We start from the raw sequence: 23654 nt of genomic DNA on the forward strand, positions 1-23654 counted from the left end.
GAGGCCCAGCCCACTGAATCCGTCTCTAAGGGCGGGGCCCAGGAAGATTAGGCACAATCACTTTGAGGAGTTTGATAACACTTCTCGGGAAAGCCAGTTAAACTGTAACTAGTACCTGGAGGAAGAGCAGAAGCCTGCCGGCGATTCTGATTACCCAGAGGGCAGAGCCAGGACTGGAGGGGCTGCTGGGCCAGGGCCAGGGCCAGGGGCCCAGCCTCGGGGAAAGTGGGAGGGTGGGGCCCCGCTGGGCAGGTGCCCCGAGGTCCCGGCGAGTCGGCGAGTCTCTGCACTCTGGATCCCCACCCCCCTTTTCCCTCCTGAGGAAAGTCAAAGCCAGGCCTCTCCTGAGTTTGTGCCTAAACGTGTGGTGAGGGAGGAGGGCACCAAAACTCCTCAGAAGAGAGGACGTGGTGCAGTCGCGGGGACTGGCTGACACAGACAAATGCCGGTGCCCTTCTTTATGTGTGTGAAGGGTGGCTCTAAATCCAGGTGAAAGCTCACCTTAGGCCACCTCACTTTTTTTTTTTTTTAAGATTTTATTTGTTTATTTGACAGAGACAGCGAGAGAGGGAACACAGGCAGGGGGAGTGGGAGAGGGAGAAGCAGGCTTCCCGAGGAGCAGGGAGCCCGATGCGGGGCTCGATCCCAGGACCCTGGGATCATGACCTGAGCCACCCAGGCGCCCCTGTCCACTTCACTTTTACAAAAGACCTACATGAGTCCCTGTTTTCACGGACCAAAACAAATCCCAAGAGGGTTTTTGCTTTTCTGGAAAAAGGCAAAAAGTGCAAATAGCTTGTTCAGCGTCTGTTCGGCAGCAAGCCGCAGATGGAAGCCCGCGCGCCGGGGGCTGCTCAGCATCTCAGCTCCCGACCCCCAACCCCCGCCCCCGGCTCTACCTACGTTTATTTGTGCTGTTAGCAAGGTGTGTCCTAAGGTAGCAGAAAAGCCTAAGACGGGTTACTTTTGCGTCTGGGAACGCTGAAAAAACTTTCCATATAAATTAACGATTAAATTAAACCATCTTCGCTTTACATCTTTTCTGCTTATGGAAGTTTTCACAAAGAACACTCTTCTTTCAGAGACCAGGAAAACCTGTATTTGTTCCTGTTGTTTACACTTTACAGAGAATTTTGCAGACCTTTTTTTTGATCACGAGCCACCATTTAAAAAAAAATGTTTTCCACTCATACACACACTTAAATATAGATATCTGAAGCAACAATTTCACAAAACGATACCTACCCTACGTACATTCTGGTATTTTCAGTTCTCTGGCTGTTCATGTTTTAAATCTCGGTCACGATCCATGATCCACAAAACATTTCTGAGGGCTCACAACCTGCACTTTTTAAAAAACCCTGCCCAGTGTAAACCTTACAGAATGGTTTCATATCCTCTATCTTGTGCGGCTCTTACACTGTCCTGGGTGACTTGGGCATGTGCTCCATTCCATGGTGAGTTCTCCAAGGTCACACTCGGGCGACCAGTGCCCTTGAGATCTGGCTGAAGCTCCGTGCAGAGCAGGGTTTTTCCTGGACGGCAGACACTGCAGCCCGACCCCCTCACCCTTCCCAGTGCTCTAAGACACTGAAGAAGAGCCCAGGCACCCTTGCACAGGTAAGAGAAACCAATACGAAATAGCTCAGAGCCTCCAGCCAACCAGAGCGAGCTGGCCTTACTCAGATCCACCTTCTTCCAGGTGATTGGCCCCAAAGGGGCTCTGGGGCTCTGGGCCCCCACCCCATCCTGGGGCCAGCTTCCTCCAGCAGGCACCACCCCCAGGGGAGTCCCTCTCGGGGCAGTTCATCTCTGCCTGCTCCTGTGGGTGTGGTTTCCGACAGATGGCCTGGAGCTGCTTTGTCCCAGTCAACAGGAACTGGTCATTTCTTCCCTGGCTCCGAGCTCAAGGGCTCTTCTTGGCCGGTTGTCTTACCAGCTTCTCGACATGGCTCTCCAGGAGAGACTCAGGTGAGTTGGGGACACTGCCAATGTGTCGGGGGGAAGATGAGGGGACAGCTGACCTGGGAGGAGACCAGCCTGGTGGCCAGAACAGTCAGGGAGGAGGCACGAAAGCTGGCCTGTTGAGTACCAGCTGAGCCATGTTGATCCTGGGAGAAGGGGGACTCTGAAAGGGGACATCACTCAAGGGGTAGAGATGGTCCATGGAACAGAGTGGGGTGGAGGGAGACTGCACCCTAGGAGATCTTGTGGATCTTGTCAAGAGAGCTGGGTGACGCCTCTTGCTGTCCTTAACCCCGAGCCCCCTTGGTGAGTGAGAGAAGGAAGACCTAGGGCTGTGTCCCCCACCATAGCCGAGAGCTCTCTCGCCTCCCACTGGGACTGACCATCCAGGATTGAAACTTGTTCCACGTAAGAACTAACGATTGATCTTCAACCCCTTCTTGAAAGCCAGGAGGCTGTAGGGAACAGCATGGGGTAGGCTTCAAGGACCACCTGCTGCAGGTGGAGGGGGGGTGGAGGGGCTGCTTTTGAAAATGGCTGAACAAGGCATGTGGAAGGAAGAATGGGCCAGGCAGAGGCCCCTATGGACAAAGGGCTCCCAAGGGGGCCTGTGAGGGGGGCAGCAATAGTGGGCAGGTGCCTATCACGGGCCTACATCTGGGCATCCTCCGAGCCCTCACCCGGGCCACTTGGGGCCAGCTCCGCCTGGCTGCCCTGGCTGAGGCCCAGTGCCCAAGATAAGCAACAGCTTTCCCCACCCAGGTTGGGAGGGGGCTGGCTAAGAGGGTCAAGAGCTGGGGGCCGAGAGAGGTCAATTCCAGCTTTTTCCTGCCCCTGTAGCACAGACAGGTGGTGCTTCCGGAGGGGCCCTCTGCGGGTAGAACTGCAGCCCGTCCTCCCGGGGCGCAGTGCGGTGCGGTCGCTGGAAGGGAGAGAAAGCTGCCTGTGGGAGACCCTGGCGGGGAGCGTGAGGTGCCTTGGGGGACTAATGACATGGCCAAAGACCCTTGGGAGATGAGCCTCAGGGCTGAGCTGGGGCCAGGTCGTAAGGAACCCCAAGTGCCATGTTCTGGCTTGGGGATCAGACCTCAGTTCAAACCTCCGCTCCGTGGCATAACCAGCTATGTGACCTTGAGCAAGTGATTTAATGCTTCTGAACCTGTTTCCTCATAAGGTAGAGACAATCAGGGCAGCTCCTTCAAGGGCCCGTGGGCAGGCCTCCATGAGATAGGGACCTAAAACACTGGGCAGGCAGAGGGTCTGCCTCGTAAATGTCCGGCATTATTCGTAAAGAGTGTAGACTATTCATGAAAGCAAACAGTGTTGAGAGTCACAGTTGGGGAAAGAGAATGAAGACAAGAAAACCATTCATTGCTTCATTTGTTTACTGAACAATCATTAATACCACCAACTACAAGGCAGGCTCTCAGGTTTGGCACCGAGAGCACAAGGCCCAAGAAAACAGACCCCCACAGCCTGGTGGGGCACAGGTGCAGAGTCTAGTTGGGCATGTGCTGGAGGAGAGGTTTGCACCGGTCCGAGGGGCACCCGGCGGCAGGGGTTGGGGGGCAGGGCGAGGAAGGCGTCAGTCACAAGGAGGCTGGGCATTGAAGCATATTATCTGGAGCTTGGTGGTGGTTGGTAGGAAAATAAGGGCAAACATACAGAGGCGGGGAAGACCCAAGTCAAGTCAGACGCAGGAATCCAGGTGAGAAGCAGTGAGGCGGGAATGGCTCTGTGGGGTGGGGACAAGGGAGCTTGGGGCCCTGGCGGGGAGGCAGAAGCAAGAGGACTCGGTGACTGACAGCTATGAGGGGAGGGGAAGGGGTCCCACTCGGATACCTGGGACCAGTCACAGAGAACACAGGACATCATGATGTCATTTACCAAGATGGAGGGGACCTGAGTGGGGAGCAGGTTTCTGAGGAAAATCAAGAGCACCGATTTGGCCATTAAATGTGAGACGCTTGGGAGACATCCAAGTGGAGAGAGCGGGTGGCACCAACCCCCCAGGTGTCCTCTGTCACTACTCGTGATGCCCAGAACAGTCCCAGCAGAAGCCCCGGTAAGTGCTATGCAGCCCCACCCCAGGCCCAGGAGGGAACTCTGATCGAGGGTGTGGTTTAGGACGACTTTTGGTCTTTTCCCTGCGTGCCCGGCCAGGACTCTTCGAAAGGTTGGCATTTCCTGAGTGACTGGAATGTCTTTTGTTATTCCTAATAAGCCCCTATCCCAGCTGAGTTTATGCTAAGGAGGTGACTTAAGTTGGTCCCTCGTTGCGTCTGCGTCGGGATGGGGCTGATCGCCAGAAAGACCCTGGATTAGAGGCTTGGAACGTTCAGCCCCACCCCAGCCCCTTGGACAGCAGTGTGAGAAAGCTTCCGGGTCGGGGAGTGCGTCCCACAGCCGGGACCCCTGCAACTGCACGCGGGCTAGAGCCTCCTGAGCTCTGGACCCTTCTGGACGCCCCTCTACGCAGTCCTGGATCGGGGTCTTCATAAACGAACCAGGAAATGGAAGGAAACTGCCTCCCTGAGTTACGTGAGCTGTTCTGCGAGCAAATTAATGGAACACGAGGGGGCTGTGGGAACCCCTGAGTTAAAGTCAATGAGCCACGAGCAGGGGTAGCCCACAGGGTGACTAGAACAAAAAGGGAAGCTGGACGAGAGACGAGTGTGAAGAAACAGACATTATCTTCTTCTGTTAGACAACATTAAAAGGGCAAAATCCCTCCAGGTACATCTGAAGACCGAGTGGGCTTTCTTTAACGATTCATGAATCGGGCAGCATCTCAGCAGACAGAACGGGGCTCTGTGGAGCTGGACAAGATGGCAGGCTTTTATAGGCAGGAGGGGATGGAGGAAAGGAAGCTTCTAGCCAAGAGTGGACTGTTTCAGGCGAGGTCACCTTCCTTTGGGGGAAGGCAGGGGTCCATCAGGCAGATGACGTCACTGGTGCTGACCAGGTAATTCCAGCCTGACTGGTTAAAAGACACATTCCTGTGGGAAGCTGGAACTGCAGTTGCGTTAGGTACTGAGTCGTGGCTGGCGGACAGGGCACTGCGTGTGAGTGGCTCCATCTGGGGCCCGTTGTTTCTTTCGTAACCGTTCCCCCTCCTTTTGGTCAGACTCTCGGTTTGACTGAGAGATGAGTCCTCCGTGTGGTGCTCGCAGGTCATGACTTCAGGCTCACATTGTTGAAGTCAGACATTCACTCCATTCCCTTCTTGATGCTCCAGTCTCAGCGAGAGCATTTGCTTGGTGGTTAGGGCTTCGAACGTGCATTTAAAGCTTCTGAGAGAGCACAGGGCCCCCGGATGGCTGCTGTGGTTATTATCAGCAGGACACTTCTCTCTGTTCGGGGAGCACTCAGGAGCCACGGGCCCCAAGACCCAAATCCATCGAAATCAAGTAAGGCAAAGAAAGACCCCATGGAAGGGGTCACCTTTTTAAGCCAAGTGGCTTGCTCAGCACTCTTCCGGAACTGAGTTTCAGCTTCCCTAGAAGTGTTCATCCCAGTGCAGCACGGGGTACTGACCACAGCCCAGACTCCTCTGCGTTCGGCTCAAAGTTCATCAGGGGCTGTCCTAATATCAAAAACAGCTCAGGCAGGGGCACCTGGGTGGCTCAGTTGGTTGAGCGTCTGCCTTCGGCTCAGGTCCTGATCCCAGGGTCCTGGGATCGAGTCCCACGTTGGGCTCCTTGCTCCGCGAGGAGTCTTGCTTCTCCCTCTGCCTCTGCCCGCCCTCCCCCCGCCCACCCCCCGCTCCCTCTCTCTCTCTCTCTGCTCTCTCTCTGTCTGGCAAATAAACGAATAAAACCTTAAAAACAAAAGCAACTCTGGCCAGAGAGTCTAAGGATTTTCACTGTGTGTCTATTGCTTCAGCACTGGATTTTTGCCACACTTTCAAGAGTTAAGGAGAGTGTCCTGATCACAGCCTCATTTGTATTCACTCCTAACCAGGGAGTTAGGGACCTGCCAAAGGAAGCAAATCCTGACTCACAAAAGCCGCCTGGTAGGTCCTTTCTAATTAGAGGTTGTAAATTTAGGGGAACTGACCGATGGGGTGTCCGGGTTTGTCTGTGACAGGGGCACAGTTAGCTAACCCTCTTAGATAAGAGTCACTGCCCTCTAGGCATTCAAAGGCCCAAAGGGGATGAAAGCCACCACAAAGACAGACCCTGTCCACCCCGCGAAGGTGGCACTGTGAATGGACTCTGCCTTCATGGACAGATCGGAGGGTTTTTTTTTTTTTTTTTTTTAAGATTTATTTATTTATTTGACAGAGAGAGACACAGCAAGAGAGGGAACACAAGCAGGGGGAGTGGGAGAGGGAGAAGTAGGCTTCCCGCCGAGCAGGGAGCCCGATATAGGGCTCGATCCCAGGACCCTGGGACCATGACCTGAGCTGAAGGCAGACGCTTAACGACTGAGCCACCCAGGCACCCCAGATCAGAGTTTTTTAAAGACAAATTTAGAAGTCTGAAAGGTTACCTCCCTTTAGCAAAGGCCCAGGAGATACAGATGAAGGTGTTATCTTTCCAGGCCAATGCTAGAATAAAGGAAAGAAAGAAAAGAAGTAAGGGTTTTAGCCTTAAAGTAGGAAGTCTCTATCTGGTGCTTTGGGTGGGAGCAGTCTACCTGGATGTCAGGTACTTCTCTTCCTCGTCCGTTTGATTTGGAGGTCTCTGGCATCTGCACAGGATGGCAGGACACGTGCAGCCTTCTTTAGCTGTGAGATGTGGACCCAAGGTTCAAGTTCCTGGCATTTGGCTGCCATCAGGGTGGTGAGGAGGACCTGGAATAGTCCCTTCCAAGGAGATTCAGGGCATTCTTTGGGCTCGGTGACTCCCAAGTCAGAAGGGTGCGAGAAACTTGGAAACATTCTTTCGGAGAGTTGTAGTCAGATATTTGAAGAAACTAGAAGAATTCAGGATCTAATTCTGTGTACAGGCATTTAACAGAAACTCAAAGACAATAAACAGGATTCAAATCTAGTATCTACAAAGTGCAAACATAATTTTTCTCTCTACAATTACCCGTATTTACCAGATATAATCACAGTAAAACTAATGTTTGCATTAAGTTGGCCTGATTACTTACGTAAGTGCAGTAAGAATAGTGTTTGACCATACAAGCCCATCTTAAGACTGCTTTGCTGAAATTTTTCATAAGGAATCTCAGACTGAACTTTTAAAAGTCTCTGAGGCAGGAAGCCAAGCCAAGGACTCACCATTAAATTTTACCTAAAATACCTATAGTTTGGGTGAATTCCTATCAGTCAAAATCTTGGTAATATAACCAATGCTTCCAGTTATGTCTTAAAAGAACAGATTCTCATAGAACTTAGGCAAATAACTAACTATATCACCATGAAAAGAAGACTCAAGAGTTTCCAAATTCAGGAGGGGATCAGGTAGGGGGAAAAAAAGTAAATGTTTCATCTTTGTTTACAAAGGTATACTTTACTGGATTGCTGTAAGTCATATAGCTTAAGTATGGAAAAACAAAACATTAAGGAACCAGCAATGTTTCAAACAAAAGGTCATACAAAATTAAAATCATACTCGTTCGTTCAGTCCCATGTAATTAATACTTGTTCTGCTTGAATCCAGTTTCCCTGTTACTTCTGGAAACTTTTACCCATTTCAGTTTTATGATCTTAAAGTTATCAGAAACCTGTACTGAATCTCCTTAAAGCTGAAACACGTTTACAAAAGCATCAAGGTAAAAAAATACCATCTATAAATGACAAAAGACTTAAAAATAGCCGTTGGTCAAATAGAATTGACAAGGAAATTTGACTATTTCTGTAATATACAACATTTTAAGATAATAACCAAGATTATGGCTGATAACATTATACTAGGACATATCAGATTTCCAGGAATTCCACATAATTTCTGAAACACTTACATACCTACACAAATACAACATAAGGAAGGCTTCGTATCACTTATTCGACAATGCCTCCCATATAATTTAACATTTCAAATAAGCCTAATAAGTTGGGCATCTCTCTTTTTATAAGGAGAGAGAACAATTCTTTTGCAGTTTTTCCAAGGATCCTGCGGAAAATCTCAAAGTTACTTCCAGGTTAAAAAGACTTCTTTTAGAATTATATTGTGGGGGGAGGAGGGCACAGAGTTTGTAAAAGATTATCAAAGGGTTTGGGGGTTTTTTTGGTGGTTTTTTTTTTTTAGAGGGGGAGGGACAGAGGGAGAGAGATTCTTAAGCAGGCTCCACGCTGAGCGCCGGGCTGGATGCCCAACGCGGGGCTCAGTCTGAGGACCCTGAGATCATGACCTGAGCCAAAATCAAGAGTCAGACGCTCAACCAACTGAGCCACCCAGGCGCCCCCAAAGATATAAAGGGGTTTTTAAAAACTTGGTCAAATAAGATCATAGGTCATTGTGAAGCATAACTTGTTTATCTATTTAACCATAATGACAATTAGAGAGTCTGCAGAAATTTACAGAGTTAAGGAGTCGTAAAACAAAAACAAGCCCTAAGCTTTTCTAATAGAGAAGTCTGGGTTTTCTTAAGTAACCAGAGATCTGATATGAGACACGGGAAATTATTTTGAGAGGACACAAAAATCTTTCGTTTCCAGGCAGATTACTTAAAGGTAAAGAAAACCCTGTACAAATCTATCAACTGCAGACCTATAGTCTAAGAAAACTTCGTCCTTTTAACAGAGAGGAAACCAATTTTAATTTTGTACCTGTGCACTTTGGGGATTAACATTAATTCATTTTTTAAATGTATATCCATTCCAATCTTAGCTGTCTTAACCACGCATAAAATCCTTTTCCTAAGATTCCTTTTCTACACACCATCTGCCACCTTCTTTTTTACATTCAGATCTCGTCCTGTTTTTTCTTTCCCATTCCGAACAACCAGCCTTACTTTTAGGACAAAATTACTTTCTTTTCCCTCAGCAAAAATGCATTTCCATTCTTCATACCTTCTCTTACTGAAAATGCACACCCTGCTTTCCTTTCATACAGAGAAATTTCTTTATTATTTCTAGTAGCTTTAAACAATTGTAAATGAGCTGTTACTGTCAATTTTATGAATATATTTCATATTCCTAAAAGTATCTGTTCCTCATAGTAAATTTTCCAATGTGGCACACATTATTTTATTTTATCTTGAGATGGTCTACATATTCAATGAATTTCACTTAACTCATCATTTAACTTAGCAACACATTAAGGTTTTGAGGAGTCAAAAGATTTTGGAAACTCTTTGCCGAAAAGTTCACCTAGAAACTCTTATCCCATTTATATCTATTTAAATCATTTATTCTTAACAGTTATTTTAAGATTACCTGCAAAAACATCATTATAGGCATTAGACAAAGTTGGTTATCATCCTAAGTTATTTTATAGGCTGACAAATATTTGTAACCAAGATATGAACTTATTAGTAAAACCCAAGTAGAATAAAAGTTGTGTGTCTGTTTGGTATTCAATGCTGATAACTCTAAAGACATACCTATTTTAATTAAACCAAACTTAAACTAGCTTTAATACTGAGTATTTTCCCAGATCACATGAACCTGAAAAGCATTTGGGTTATTTTCTGTTATATTTCTGAGATTTTCAGGAATACTTAATTCATATAAGTGCTTAATTTTTTAAAGCCAGTTAAGTCAAGCTCTTTTACAAATTAATTTTCGCACTACTATTTGTAATAGAAAATACATCTATAACACTCTGATCATATAGACAGATGCAGAGACCTCATGGTTTTTGTTTTAAAATTTTAGCCACGAGGGGTGCCTGATGTCTCAGTCAGTGAAGCGTCCAACTCTTGGTTTCAGCTCAGGTCACAAGCTCAGGGTTGTGAGATGGAGCCCCGAGTTGGGCTCTGCGCTGGGTGTGGAGTCTGCTCAAGATCCTCTCTCCCTCTCTCAAAAAAATAAAAAATTAAAATAAAATAAAATTTTAGCCATGAAGCCAGGATAATACAAAACTTACTAGGTTATAAGAGTTAGAATAAGTTTACTTGCTCAGATGGCTACAGCTTTTTATTAGTTTTTATGGAGAAGACACTTAAGATTTGTATTTGTCCTTGACAAGTAATCTAACAGAAACTGTGGACTAGATTTGGGGCAAGGGAATGTCTATAGCAGTTTCTATGTTTTACAAGCCTCTTTCCTCCTTTTTTTTCCCCTTCTGTTAAGAATTACAGTTGACCCAGGGCACCTGGGTGGCTCAGTTGTTGGGCGTCTGCCTTCGGCTCAGGGGTCACGATCTCAGGGTCCTGGGATCGAGCCCCATGTCAGGCTCCCTGCTCCATGGGAAGCCTGCTTCTTCCTCTCCCACTACCCCTGCTTGTGTCCCGTCTCTTGCTGTGTGTGTCTCTCTCTCAAGTAAATAAATAAAATCTTTAAAAAAAAAAAAGAATTACAGTTGACCCTTGAACAACATGGCTTGAACCACATGGGTCCACTTATAATGGATTTTTTCAATAAATACAGTACAGTACTGTAAATATTTTCTCTTCCTTATGATTTTTTAAATAACATTTTCTTTTTTCTAGCTTGCTTTATTGTAAGAATACAATATATAATACATATAACATACAAAATATGTGTTAACTGTTTATATTATCTATCAGTAAGGCTTCTGGTCAATAGCAGGCTATTAGTAGTTAAGTTTGGGGAGAGTCAAATATTACATGCAGATTTTTACTGTAAGGGGGGGTGAATCAGTGCCCCTAACCCTCTGTTTAGGGGTCAACTCTACTCCATGAAGTTGACATTTCAAGGAGATGGCCTAAACCAGAAGAGTCCCTGGTGAAGATTAGGTAGCGCATTTACATCTCAAAGGCACAGGGAGAGAAGGCAAACTCCTCCAAGGACACGTGTTCCCTCAGGCCAGAATTTTTACAGTACGCACACACCTTTTGAGACAAATAGGGGCAAGGTTAATTGTTAAAAAGAAAGGGTGGACTCTGATTTATTTTTTTAAATAATCGCTACACCCAACATGGGGCTCGAACTCACAACCCAGAGATCAAGAGTCACATGCTCTAACAAATGAGCCAGCCAGGTGCCCCTATTCTGTTCTGTTCTATTCTGTTCTGTTCTAAAGTAAGCTCTATGCCCAATGTGGGGCTTGAACTCAGGACTTGGAGATTGAGTCCCATGCTCTACCAACTAAGCCAGCCAGGTGCCCCTAGAATGGATGGACTTTGAATTGTTTCTAGAGCTGCCTTTCTGGTCTTGGAAAGATTTGTAGGATAAGGATAGCTACTTCTAACTCCTTGGAGAACTGAATTGTAGCCTGGAGGACATCCAAGGACTGACATGCCCATCCACCTATGTTGGAAAGATTTTCCTTCCCTCCAAGTACATTTAGCTTAAGGGAGAAGGTCTAAAAAAAATTCATATCCGGCTTTAAAAATCAGCTTCCAATTTGGCCAAATTTATGACCACAGAGCTATTAACTCCTTCAAATATCGGTGTGCCTGGGTGCCTCAGTTGGTTAAGCGTCTGCCTTAGGCTCAAGTCATGATCTCAGGGTCCTGGGATGCAGCCCCGCGCGTCTGGCTCCCTGCTCAGAGGGGAATCTGCTTCTCTCTCTCCCTCTGACCCTCCCCCCTGCTTGTGCTCTCTCTCTAATAAATAAAATCTTAAAAAAAAAATAAATCCTTTCAAATATCTTGTCAGGTTTCAGCCAGGAGAAACAGTAAATATTCTGGCAGTACACAACCCCATGAACCCAAGAGGTATCCTTAACGAGGGTGCAAAAGATACTATCTTCACAAGATCTAGAGCCATTCTCAAAGATCAATAACCAATGGCCTGGATTTGGAAAGGAAGGGATAACGTGAAAGCTTACTTTTCTCTTTATACAGGGTACTAAGAGATCCAGGAGAGCTGACTCTGGTGAGAATATTCTCACCTTTAGCTGGCATTCCCAGGATCCCACTTGCAGGCCCCAAGTGAGGTTTGTTTTTTTAAGTAGGTTCCATGCTCAGTGTGGAGCCCAATGCAGGGCTTGAACTCAACGACCCTGAGATCAAGACCTGAGCTGAGATCAAGAGCCAGATGTTTGATCCACTGAGACACCCCGGGTGCTCTTCGAGTGAGGTTTAAAGTAGAGGGTGTAGGGCGCCTGGGTAGCTCAGACGGTTAAGCTTCTGCCTTCAGCTCAGGTCATGACCCCAGCGTCCTGGGATCGAGTCCTGCATCGGGCTCCCTGCTCCTTGGGAGCCTGCTTCTCCCTCTGCTTCTCTCTCTCTGTCTCTCATGAATAAATAAATAAAATCTTAAAAAATAAAAATAAAAAAATGAAGTAGAGGGTGTAGCTCCAGTATCTACCAGAATTTGGCCAGTTGCTAAAATTAATTTTGACTTTAGTTTCCCCTTTCCTGTTTAAAGGAATTACTGGTAGCAGTACGGGAGAATCCCTTGGAGACCTGTCAACTCTGGGAGGGGCCTATATGGGGGCCCACCTTTGGGAGTAGATACAAGGACATTAAAGTTGATGTTGGAAATTTTGCACAGGGCCTTTGAGGACTGTCTTTTCCAGCTTCTCCATTGATTACAACTGAGACATCAATCCCTGGGCCAGCGTTTTAATGATGGGCCCCTAGGAAGGTGCAATGTGGGAGGCCCACGTGCTTTTTTAAGTCTCTGGCCTTGCAGCCCTTGTAGCTATAAGACTAATGGCTTGGCACACTTTTGTTTATGATCTTGTATCTAAATTTTCATTGGCCTTTTGCAATGAATTTTTTTTTTTAATTTTGTTTATTTGACAAGAGAGATAGCGAGAGCAGGAACACAAGCAGGGGAAGTGGGAGAGGGAGAAGCAGGCTGCCCATGGAGCAGGGAGCCTGACACGGGGCTCAATCCCAGGACCCTGGGACCATGACCGAAGGCAGATGCCCAATGACTGAGCCACTCAGGCACCCGGCAATGAATTTTTTTTAATGAAGCTATTCTGGAATCTTGAAGCCTTTGGAAAGCTTCTGTATACCAGTTAAAATAAGTATCCCACTCAGTTGGTTTGATTTGGGGACCCTTGTTTCTGTTTTTTTTTTTTTTTTTTTTTTTTTTTTAAGATTTATTTGAGAACAAGAGAGAGCTGGTAGGGGGGAGAGAGAGAGAGAACCTTAAGCAAACAAGCTGAGCATGGAGCCTGATGCGGGGCTGGATCCCACAACCCTGAGATCATGACCTGAGCAGAAATCAAGTCAGCTGCTTAACCGACTGAGCCACCCAGGCGCCCCTGGGAACCCTTGCTTTTAAGTGCACTTCTCACATGAGTGATCTTGTCTAAATGGAATGTTTTCCATAATGGCAAGTGTAATTCGAGGTTGTTTTAGTAAGATTGTGCCATTTTGTAGATATCAATAGCTTTCAGGACTGCAGTTCTTAGACTTAAAACAAGTCAGGGGGCGCCTGGGTGGCTCAGTCATTAAGCATCTGCCTTTGTCTCAGGTCACGGTCTCAGGGTCCTGGGATCGAGCCCTGCATCGGGCTCCCTGCTCAGCGGGAAGCCTGCTTCTCCCTCTCCCACTCCCCCTGCTTGTGTTCCCTCTCTCGCTGTGTCTCTGTCAAATAAATAAATTTTAAAAATCTTAAAAAAAAAAACAAAAACAAGTCAGTGTGCGGGAAGATGGAGTGCTTGACTCTGGAATTTAAGGATCCCATTATTAGTAGTAGTTATTATGTTTCAGCTAAGCCTTTGGGTCTCAGAACCAGACTCATACCTGAAAGGGACATGCTGTGGGATTGGGGATTGTGTGATGTTTTACAGTGTACCTTGTTGCACGGACATTTTCTTGGGGTTGGTGAGACCTAGTAACTTAACCTAACCTAACACATGAGTTTTGAAGTTAGGTGCAAGTGCTCTAATGGTTTTTAAGTGTTTGACCCACACCCCACCAATTTTCGCAGCTTTTTGGCTTCTGAGACTCCCACTCGCAATAGCCTTTACCTTACGTCTGGGTTAAGAGAAACCAACAGTGGCCACAGAAATGGGCCTGTGGACGCCAGCAGTCATCTGCAGACTGGCGGACAGAAGGCCTCATGTGCGCCACCAGCAATTCCCACTGTGGAAGTGGGGACCAGGGGGAGGCCGGAATCACAGAGCCCAAAGAAGGGGACCTGCAGACAGAGTCCAAACAATCGGGGACCTGCAGCTGCCACCAGCGGGCCCCAGTGTGGAATCTGGGGGTTCTGATCAAATGGGGGGATTGCAAACTAAACCGAGGGCTCGGGGCTTGGGTTCTGGGTGGAACCCTCTGCTTGCTGCAGCTGACCAGCCCCAGACTGGAAAGCCAATGAGATCGGGAGCTTGATGCAAAGACAGTGGAGCTCAGAACCAAGGGGAACTTCCCTGAGGCCCTCAGAAACAGCGAGAAATTCAAGAGGCTCATGGGTACCATGCCTGTGTTTCTCACTGTCCCCAAAGCCACCAGAAGTCTCCTTTGATCCTGTCAGTGCCACCCAATCTGTTAAAAAACAAAATTAGCTGAGTACAATTGGCTTTCTTTAATGATTCATGAATCGGGCAGCATCTCAGAAGACAGAAAGGAGCTCTGTGGAGCTGGACAAGATGGCAGGCTTTTATAGGCAGGAGGGGATGGAGGAAAGGAAGCTTCTAGCCAAGAGTGGACTGTTTCAGGCGAGGTCACCTTCCTTTGGGGGAAGGCAGGGGTCCATCAGGCAGAGAATCTCTAGAGCTGACCAGGTAATTCCAGATTGACTGGTTAAAGGTACATTTCTGGGACAAGTTGAAACTGCAGTTAAGTGCCAACTGGTTTGGTTTGCTGATACGGGGCTTAGTAGGAGTGACTCCATTTGGGGCCTATTGTCCCTTTAACAACAACAAAAGTAATACAAGCTCATTGCACGCGGGAACATGATAGAAGTATATCAAGTAGAAATCCCCTCCTCCCTCCAGTCTCAGCCCCTCGCTAACTGGTGCCTCTCCTTCTGAATCATGCCATCCGGTAGGGGAGCCACCAGCCCTATGTGGCTACCAAGCACTTGAAATGGGGCTAATTCCAATTGAAATGTGCCATACATCTAAAATACACACTGGATTTAGTATTTGGACTTCGTACAAAACAGGAATATAAAACATATCTCCACAATTTTTGTGATTATACACTGAAAGGGTATTTTGGATATACTGGGTTAAAATGTTATTAAAATTCATTTCAGCTGTTTCTTTTCATATCTTTTATGTGACTACTAGAAAATTTCAATTTATACATGTGGTTCACATTGTACTTCTCCTGGACAATGCTGTTCTAGATCTTTTCCTACATGTTTATAAAAGACCACAGATACGCACGTCTGTAAATGCCTGGGTACGTAGGTGTAGATCAGCCTCTGTATGTACTCCCTTTATTTCCTCTCCCACTTAATACATCAGGACCTCTTTTCCAGAGAGTACGTCTACATCCACCCCATCCTTTTTAGGGGTCGCGTTGCTTTCCGTGGTACAGATGAGCGTAACTCGTTCATCCAGTTCCCCACTGATCAACACTGGGGTTGCTGACATGCATTTGCTTTTTCAAACACAGCTACAAGACCGTCCGTAGTCTGCCTGCTGCGAGTCTCCATTTCTAGAGGTAGGAAAGCCAGGTCAGGTGAGGGCACTTCAAATGTGAGAGCGAAGGAGCCAGGTTCTGAAGGCTCCTCGGACAGGACTAAGAGCCGTAGACTTGATTTTGCAGGCAGTAGGAAGCCTTAACCCAGCTTTGTTGGGGTGGTTTTTCTAAACTGCTAACTCTGTATTCTTCCTTCATTAAAAAGGCAATATAAGCACATCACAAACAACTGGAGGGGAAAAATAAAGGGAGGGAACCCTACTATAACTTACTGCATAGCCACTTTTACGTTTTCCTTTTTTAGTCTTATTTTCTGGTGTATGTTTTAATTACTGCTAAATTATAATCATACTGCCCATCAATTTGAGAACTTTTTTTTTTTTCCTATTGAAGCTTCCTGCATAAGCATTTTTCCATGTGACCACAGAGTCGTCAGTAAAGGGTGATTTAGTCAGTCCGTGGGCTGGCTGCTGGGGCCTTTTCAGCAGCCCACTCAAGGCCTTCTCCGTGGTACCTCCAGTCGGGATGCAACCAAGCCCAAGTGCCTCTCATGAAAGAAACACATGCCCCGCCCCCAATCCCAGGCCCTCAGCCCCCTCCAGTTCCCGTCCTCCTCCCTCTTCCCAGCCGCACTTCTGGGGAGTCACCCAGGCCCTCTGCCTCCACCACTGCACCTCTGCTTACTCCTCTCCCCACCCTCCCACTGGACACTCAGGCAGTGCCTCCTTCCCGCCCCCTGGCCCTGGAACCATGAAAGTCCTGCCCAGCCCACTGCCGTGACAGCCCTTCACCAGCTACTCCCCCCCACCCCACCGCCAGCACCCGGCTCACACTGCCACTAGCTGAGGGCTGGCAGTGGCTTGGAGCCTGCTTTCCTGCCTCCAGCCCTGCTCCCCACCCCAGTGTCCAGGCTCAACAGTGCAGCTGCAATACTTTTTTTTTTTTTTTTTCCAATAAAAATCTGACTGCATCACTCCCTGGGGGAAGTATCTTTCAGGGCTCCCTAGAGTCCTCAAGGTGAAGCTCAAACCCCTTCGCCTGGAATGCAGGGGGGGTGTGATTTAGCCTTGGCTTACCTCCAGCCTCACCTCACCTTCCCCCGGCACCCCCCCCCACACACACTCCATCCTGCAGAATGGCCCGCAGGGCCTTGCACAGCCCAAGCTTCCTCTCACCTCTCACTTTTGTACATTGTTGTTTTCTTCTCATAAGCCTCCCTCCCTACTCAGCTGCCTTCTTTGCCTGGATAACTTCTCATTATTAGAGGCCACCTCTCCCAGGCAGCCTCCCTGACTTCCTCCCCATTTGTCAAGGCTCGGCTGGCACCCTCCAATTTGCCCTCATAGCCTCTTGTATTTCTGCTATTGCAGCCTTACTGTGCTGTGTTCCATTCGTCTTTCTGCAGTCTGTCATCTGACCCATTCCCTCTCTTCCTGGCCACCCACATCCTCCGGCCTCCATTCCCTGAAGACGAGGTCTGTGCCTCGCTCACCTCAGAATCCTTGACCCAGCAAGTGCTTGATTCTGAGCTTGTGCCCAGTAAATATAGTGCATGAATTAGCAGAAACTCGTGAACATCTTGACGCATCAACTTTTTCCATACTGAACAGGCTCCCAGAAGTTGGGGTGATTGGATTAAAGGGGATGAACAGTGAAGGCTTCAATTCCCATAGCTCAGCAGCTTTCCACAAAAGATCCGGCACCCTTTGCCCCCACCAGCAGGGTGAGAGTGTCTGCCTCGCTGTATCCTTGCAGCGCCGCTCTTTTTACTTCTTTTTAAAAAGCTCATTTTACAGGTAAAACATGCCAGCCTGTTCTAATTTGTACGTCTTTGGTTACTAGGGAGGGTGAGCATTTCTGCATGTATTTGCCTCCTCGATGCATTTCTTCTTGGATGATTGGTCATGTGATGTGGAAGCTGTTAAGGCGGGCGGGCATTTTACAGGATGGCTTTGGGGGCCGTGGAGGAAGTGGCTGGGAGCAGGGAAGTTGGTGCCACAGTGATCCCGGTGAGGGGTGTGCAGGCAGGGTCACTGCGGGGGCCGGGGCACAGCAGGAGCTGAGCAGGGGGGCGGGGGGGTTAAGGAGGCCAAATCAACCCAACCTGGGGACTGACAGCAGACGGGGGTGAGGGAGAGGGAGGGGTTGGGGAGCAGCCAGGTTTCTGGCTTGGCCAACTGAACAGAAGGAGGTACCATGTGCTGAGATGGCGCGCAGGTGGATACCCGGGCGCACATCCCACCACAAGATGCGTCTCCGAGCTATCTGCTAGATACATCTGCTGAGGAAAGGTGAAGTGGGGTAGCAGAAAAGGCCAGGAGGCTGGAGGGTCTGACCTGGCAGGCTTCTTGAAAGAGACTGGGGGAGCTAGACTTGGGGAGGATTTGTAGGGCGGAGAGTGGAGTTGGGAGGTTGTCCAGGGGGTCACGGGGGTCTGCTCAGGAATAATAACAATAGCAACAGCCAGAGTATACTGAGCGAGTACTATGTGTGAGGCTTGCTCTCATCGCTTAGCTTGAAGTGATCAGTGGCATATTGGGAAGCTGGGGAAAAGGGTTAGAAAGCACATCGGGTACGGAGAGGGACCAACGCCAAAGACAATCAGTGCAGGCAGTGGAAAGTGCAAGGTGCAGAACAGCGTATCTACTGTGCTCCCATATTTATATTTGCCTGTACGTGCACAGACCACTTCCGGAAGGAGGCGCAAGGAAAGAGTCATACTGGCTTGCCTCCACGCAGAGCAGCTGAGTGGCTGGGACCAGGAAAGAGCACTAGATATACTCTTGTCCTTCGAATGTCTGTACCATGCGAATAGGATATATTTGTATTCAAAAATAAATAACATGAAACATTAAAATTACAAAAACAATTTCTCATGTGTATGTGTGCATATAAATGAGTTGCTAACGCCCTTCCCCACCACCCAGGACCTGGAAGAGACTCTTCTGTTGGCTGCTCCTACTTGCGCTTGGCCTCTTAGGGATGCTCCAGTATGGGCTCCCTATAGTCAGGTACAACCCCCCTCCCCCAGCACTCAGTGTGGGAACCAGCAGGGTCAGGGTCAAAGCAGCTCCTTCCAAGTGCGGGTGGTGGGTGGTGGGTGGTGGCTCTTTGGCTGCACACTTGGCCTTGTGGGCTCTCCCTCCTTGTAAAGAGCAAAGTGAGAGGCGCCCTGAGCTGGCTGTCATGCCCCTCCCTCACTGCTGCCCCCACCCCACAGGCATCTGGAAACCCTCATCCCCATGGGTGTCTGCCCTTCTGCCAGAATGGCCCTGCTGAGAGACAACTTCACAGGTCTCCTGAATCCCTGGTAAGGAGCTAACGCCCACACACTCTCCAGAGCTCTGCCCCAGTGTCTCTGCCCTCCTCACATCCCTCGCCCCAGCAGGGCCAGGTACTCCTTCCGGTGGCCCCATCAGGTCACACGTCTCCCAATCCTCTGTATTCGATCTAGGTTAGGGATCTCTAGGGGCAGGGGCCGGGTCACACCCATTAGTGGGTCCCTAGGGCCCAGCACCTGGCAGGTGGCAGTGAACATGCACCAAATGGGTGGATGAACGGACCTATCTCTCCATCCCTGCCCTGGCCAGGGCCCGGCCTGACGTCCTGACCTGTACCTCCTGGGGGGCCCCCATTATTTGGAATGGCACCTTCGATCCAGCTGTGGCCCAGCAAAAGGCTCTCCAGCAGAACCTCACCATTGGGCTGACTGTCTTTGCCGTAGGCAGGTAAGGCCTGGGGAGGGGAGCGGTGCTATCCAGCATGGGAATGGAACAGGTGTGCGTGTGATGTAGGGGTAGGGCACCCTGTGGGCCACAAGATCCTAAAGTGAAGAGGGAGTCAAAGACAGCACCTCTTGTCCCAGACTCCCAGGAAGAGGACAGCGCTGTCCGTTTTCTTTCCCTCCTCCCCAGACACCAGCACTATGGAGCCCACCCAGCACAGGGACCATCCTGGTTATCTATGTAAGGAACGGTCACAAACTCAGTGACTGAAAACAGCTGTTATTATAGCTCTTGATTCTTGTGGGCAGGAATTCCCACCGGGCTCCGCAGGAAGGGCCCCTCACTGCTCCCCACGGTCTGAGCCTCCGCTGGGATGGCCGACTGCTGAACACAGGTGGGGCACTGTCTCCACGCAGCCTTCCGCGCAGCTAGCTGGGCTTCCTCACGTCCCTGCGGCATCAAGGGTCTGGGGCTTCGTAAGCGAAGGCTCAGAGCCCTAACGAGGCAAAGGCTAACGGCCGCCAGGCGTGCGAAGGGCCAGCCCAGCCTCCCTGCCGCGGCACCCTGTTGATCCAGGCACGTGGTGGGAGCCCACGTTCAAGGGAAGGCACCCAGGGCCCCTCTGGGCAGCAGAGACGAGCCATCTGCAGTCGCCTCTGTCCACCGCGAAAGCTACGGCTGGAGGGCTGTGGAGGGGACCGGAGGGGGACCGGCGCCGGGAGCCCCAGCGGGGCCGGGGCCGGGGGCCGGGGGCCGGGGTGGGAGCCGCGCTCAGACTGACCGGCCCCGCCCGGCAGATACCTGGAGAAGTACCTGGCGCGCTTCCTGGAGACGGCCGAGCGGCACTTCATGGCGGGCCAGCGCGTGGTGTACTACGTGTTCACCGAGCGCCCGGCCGCCGTGCCCCGCGTGGCGCTGGCCCCGGGCCGCCGGCTGCGCGTGGAGCGCGTGGCGCGCGAGCCGCGCTGGCAGGACGTGTCGATGCGGCGCATGCGCACGCTGCACGAGGCGCTGGGCGGGCGGCTGGGCCGCGAGGCGCACTTCGTGCTCTGCATGGACGTGGACCAGCACTTCCGCGGCGCCTTCGGGCCCGAGGTGCTGGCCGAGTCGGTGGCGCAGCTGCACGCCTGGCACTACCACTGGCCGCGGCGGCTGCTGCCGTACGAGCGCGACGCGCGCTCGGCCGCCGCGCTGGCGCCGGGCGAGGGCGACTTCTACTACCACGCGGCCGTGTTCGGGGGCAGCGTGGCGGCGCTGCGCGGGCTGACGGCGCACTGCGCGCGGGGCCTGCGGCGGGACCGCGAGCGCGGCCTGGAGGCGCGCTGGCACGACGAGAGCCACCTCAACAAGTTCTTCTGGCTGCACAAGCCGGCCAAGGTGCTGTCGCCCGAGTTCTGCTGGAGCCCCCAGATCGGCCGGCGGGCCGAGATCCGCCAGCCGCGCCTGCTCTGGGCGCCCAAGGAGTACGCCCTGCTGCGCGACTAGGCCCCCCACCGGGCCCGGAAGGGGGCCCCTGAAGCCGTGCGGGCGCCCCGGAGGGCGGCGAGAGCTTGGACGCAAAGAGCCCTGCCCGCTCCGGCCAGGTGCCCGGCCGTGGGATCGTGACGGTGGGAGGAGGAGCGTGGCCTTTGGGGAGCTTCTCGCTGGGAGGGAAAGTTCCCCTTTCCCCCACTTTCAACAGCGACCGACAACGACGCACGCTGAGCAGGAGCGCCTCGGTCAGGCTGCCTCTGGACCTTTCACCTCTGACCTTACTGGATTCGGCTGATGCCTCCTGAAGGGCTGTTTTAGCCCCCGTCACCCACCGCCACCCCCAGCCCCCTTTTTGATGAGACTGAGACGCAAAAAGGGAGCATAACTGCCTAAGGACACAGAATCTGTGAGTCAGTCTGGGCAGACGCTGCAGAGCCAGGACTGGCCCTCACTCCGAAAAGACAGTAGCCTCCGGGCGAACAGGAGAAAGCTTCTGCTGCAGGAGAAACGTGGTGGCATCCGAGTCCTTTGCTTTGCCCTTCCACCTCCCCCGCCCTCAAGCATAGTTTGTACATATTTAAGTAATATTGTAATAAAATTATTCCAAAAGTGTCTTTATGGCCCCTCTCCTGGGCAGTGTCCACAAAAAGGACATTTCCTTGATGTGGGACCCATAGGGCTGTCTGGGAGATGTTTCCTTACCCAAGACTGCTATCCAGAGTCTTCATCCTCCCGGGGGGGGGGCACAGGCTCTGAACAGGAGGTGAACTCATCAGGCCCTCCAAGGAGCCAGGGAAGGCAGCAGCTGGAAGTCCCTGAGCTGTCCTCTGACACCTGGGAACACTGAGGCCCTGGGAGGGTGGGATTTCACCCCAGGTCCCCTGAATCCTTTATGTGATGTTCTCAAAGACCTTGCCTTAATAGCCTCCACTGTTCCTCTGAAGGACAGCAATTCCGGCATAAATCAATCCTGATGGTTTTTACAATCTGATCATCTTTACAAGCAGATTCCACTTACTGATGATGTGACCTAAGAGATCTCTGCCCTCTCAAAAACAGTTTGAAGTTCCTCAGTGCCTCCTACCCGAACTAGATTAGCAAAACCCAGAAGGCCATTTGGATTCTGGATGAGACCTAAGAACAGGCTAGGTGTGCCTGAGAACAGGTTATTGCTTGATGACTTTGAGCTGGCACATCCCTTCCTCTGGCGTGCATGGTCCTCCACCTGACCCTGCAATATTCACCGACGGCCACCCACACCGACCGTCACCACCCCCAGGGGTCATGAGAGACCTGAGCACGAGCTAGTAAGATCTGGGTGGGAACCTGCTCCTCTTCTCACTCTGCTTGTGACTGTGGACAAGTCCCTTACCTTTGCTGAGTCTGTTTTCTCCTGTGTCAAGTGGGGACGCCGATCACCCTCCTTGCGGAGGTTGTGGTGCTCCAGAAAATGTAACTTGCCTTCTCCCTCTCCTTGCTTGCCCCTTCTCCAGCAAGTTCATAGTGCAAAGGCTCTGCCAAAAGAACAGCCATTTCCTGTCCTACAGAGGAAGTCATGGCACAGGCAGGGGTCTCCAGATGCTAGGCCGGGGCAGCTGCACGCTGTGGGTGGAGACCTTCCTGAGGATGCAGAAGGGTCAAGGAAGCTGCAGTGTGGAACACATGACCTCTTTTGAGTGTCTCCCTCCTTCGTCTTACCCAGAGGCCCTCGTTGGGGCTGGGGGCATTAGAGGGACTTGGGGCAGAAGAAGAAGGTGGGGCAAAGCTCTTTCTTCAGCCACTTCCATCCGGATCACTGTCAATCAACACTGTCCTCAGCACCTGCTGGGGGCCTCAGAGGCCTCAGAAGCTCCTGAGAGCTTCCAGGCGAGCAGATGAAAAGCAGACTGCCAGTCCTTTGAGTGTCGCTCCTACATGTCAAATCTTCACCTACCCCCGCTGCCCCACCCTGCCAGGCCAGCTCAGACGCCACCCCCAGAAACTGCCAAACATCATCAGCTCTCTAGTCGGGAGTTCACTGATCATAAGGGACTTAGATCGAACAGAGCCACATCAAATGGTAACAGTCACAATTACATTTACTGGTACTTAACTATGTACTGGGCACCGTTCTAAGCATTAGACATATATTGACTCATTTAATCCTCACATCCACCCTACAAATTGGTTACTATTATTTCCCTCGTTTTACATATGAGAAAATCAGGCACAGAGAGGTTACGTATGTAACTTGCCCCGTCACACCGCTAGCAACTTAAACTCAACTGATGTGCGAACAAGCAGGAAATGAAACCTGGCCAGGAGATGGGAGACGGAAGTCAGGGACGGAGTCTGACACAGGCTCTCGGTCTTCTCTGTCCATCTCTGCTTCTGTCTGCCCCTGTCCTGCTTGTGTCTGGCCCAACACACATCCCAACCCCTGGACCACACGGTCTTCCAGTTCAGGAGTCCACCATCTCCTAACTTATTCCTAATCCATGGACTGGCGAAGCTGATCGGAGCGTCAGCCCGCGGTGTGCTGGTAAGCGTTTAGCAACTGGCTCTTCCAAGAAAAAGCAAGCCCGCCTTTGTAGCCTTTGCCAGTTTCTGTTGCACAAACCCCACTACGGCTGATTTCGAACCCCATTCACTGCATGTGGAGTCGGGAAGAGGTGTGCCCAGTCCACTCTCATGAACCAGGACTGTCAGTACATGCCACCGGTGCCCCTGGTAGCCGCGGTCTAAGGCTCCAGCGGCGGAGTCAGGCGTCCACCACTGGCTGATCAGCTGTGGCCCAGATCGGGTCATGTGGGATCCGGGCGGCTGCCGGAGCCCACCCCTTCACAGCAGAGCAGGCTATGGGAGGTCGAGTTCAGAGACGGCAAGGAGGCCTGTGAAGTTACCCAAAACATGTTCCTGGCTACTCCACAC

At 50.5% G+C, this 23654-nt stretch overlaps 1 protein-coding gene across 1 annotated transcript; it reads left to right on the forward strand.

Annotated features, from left to right (window-relative positions):
* Positions 1–18: 18 nt before the first annotated feature.
* On the forward strand, positions 19–21356 carry A3GALT2 (alpha 1,3-galactosyltransferase 2). Its single transcript, XM_045899124.2, has 5 exons — positions 19–1971; positions 18474–18557; positions 18767–18856; positions 19137–19274; positions 20069–21356. Exons 1-5 carry the CDS (start codon positions 1949–1951, stop codon positions 20754–20756), a joined length of 1023 nt encoding a protein of 340 aa, XP_045755080.1. The 5' UTR covers positions 19–1948; the 3' UTR covers positions 20757–21356.
* The last annotated feature ends 2298 nt before the right edge of the window (positions 21357–23654 follow it).

The sequence above is a fragment of the Mirounga angustirostris genome, unplaced genomic scaffold (assembly GCF_029215605.1).
Source record: "Mirounga angustirostris isolate CCGP_5_RB_7025 unplaced genomic scaffold, mMirAng1.0.hap1 SCAF_4, whole genome shotgun sequence".
Lineage (NCBI taxonomy): Eukaryota > Metazoa > Chordata > Mammalia > Carnivora > Phocidae > Mirounga > Mirounga angustirostris.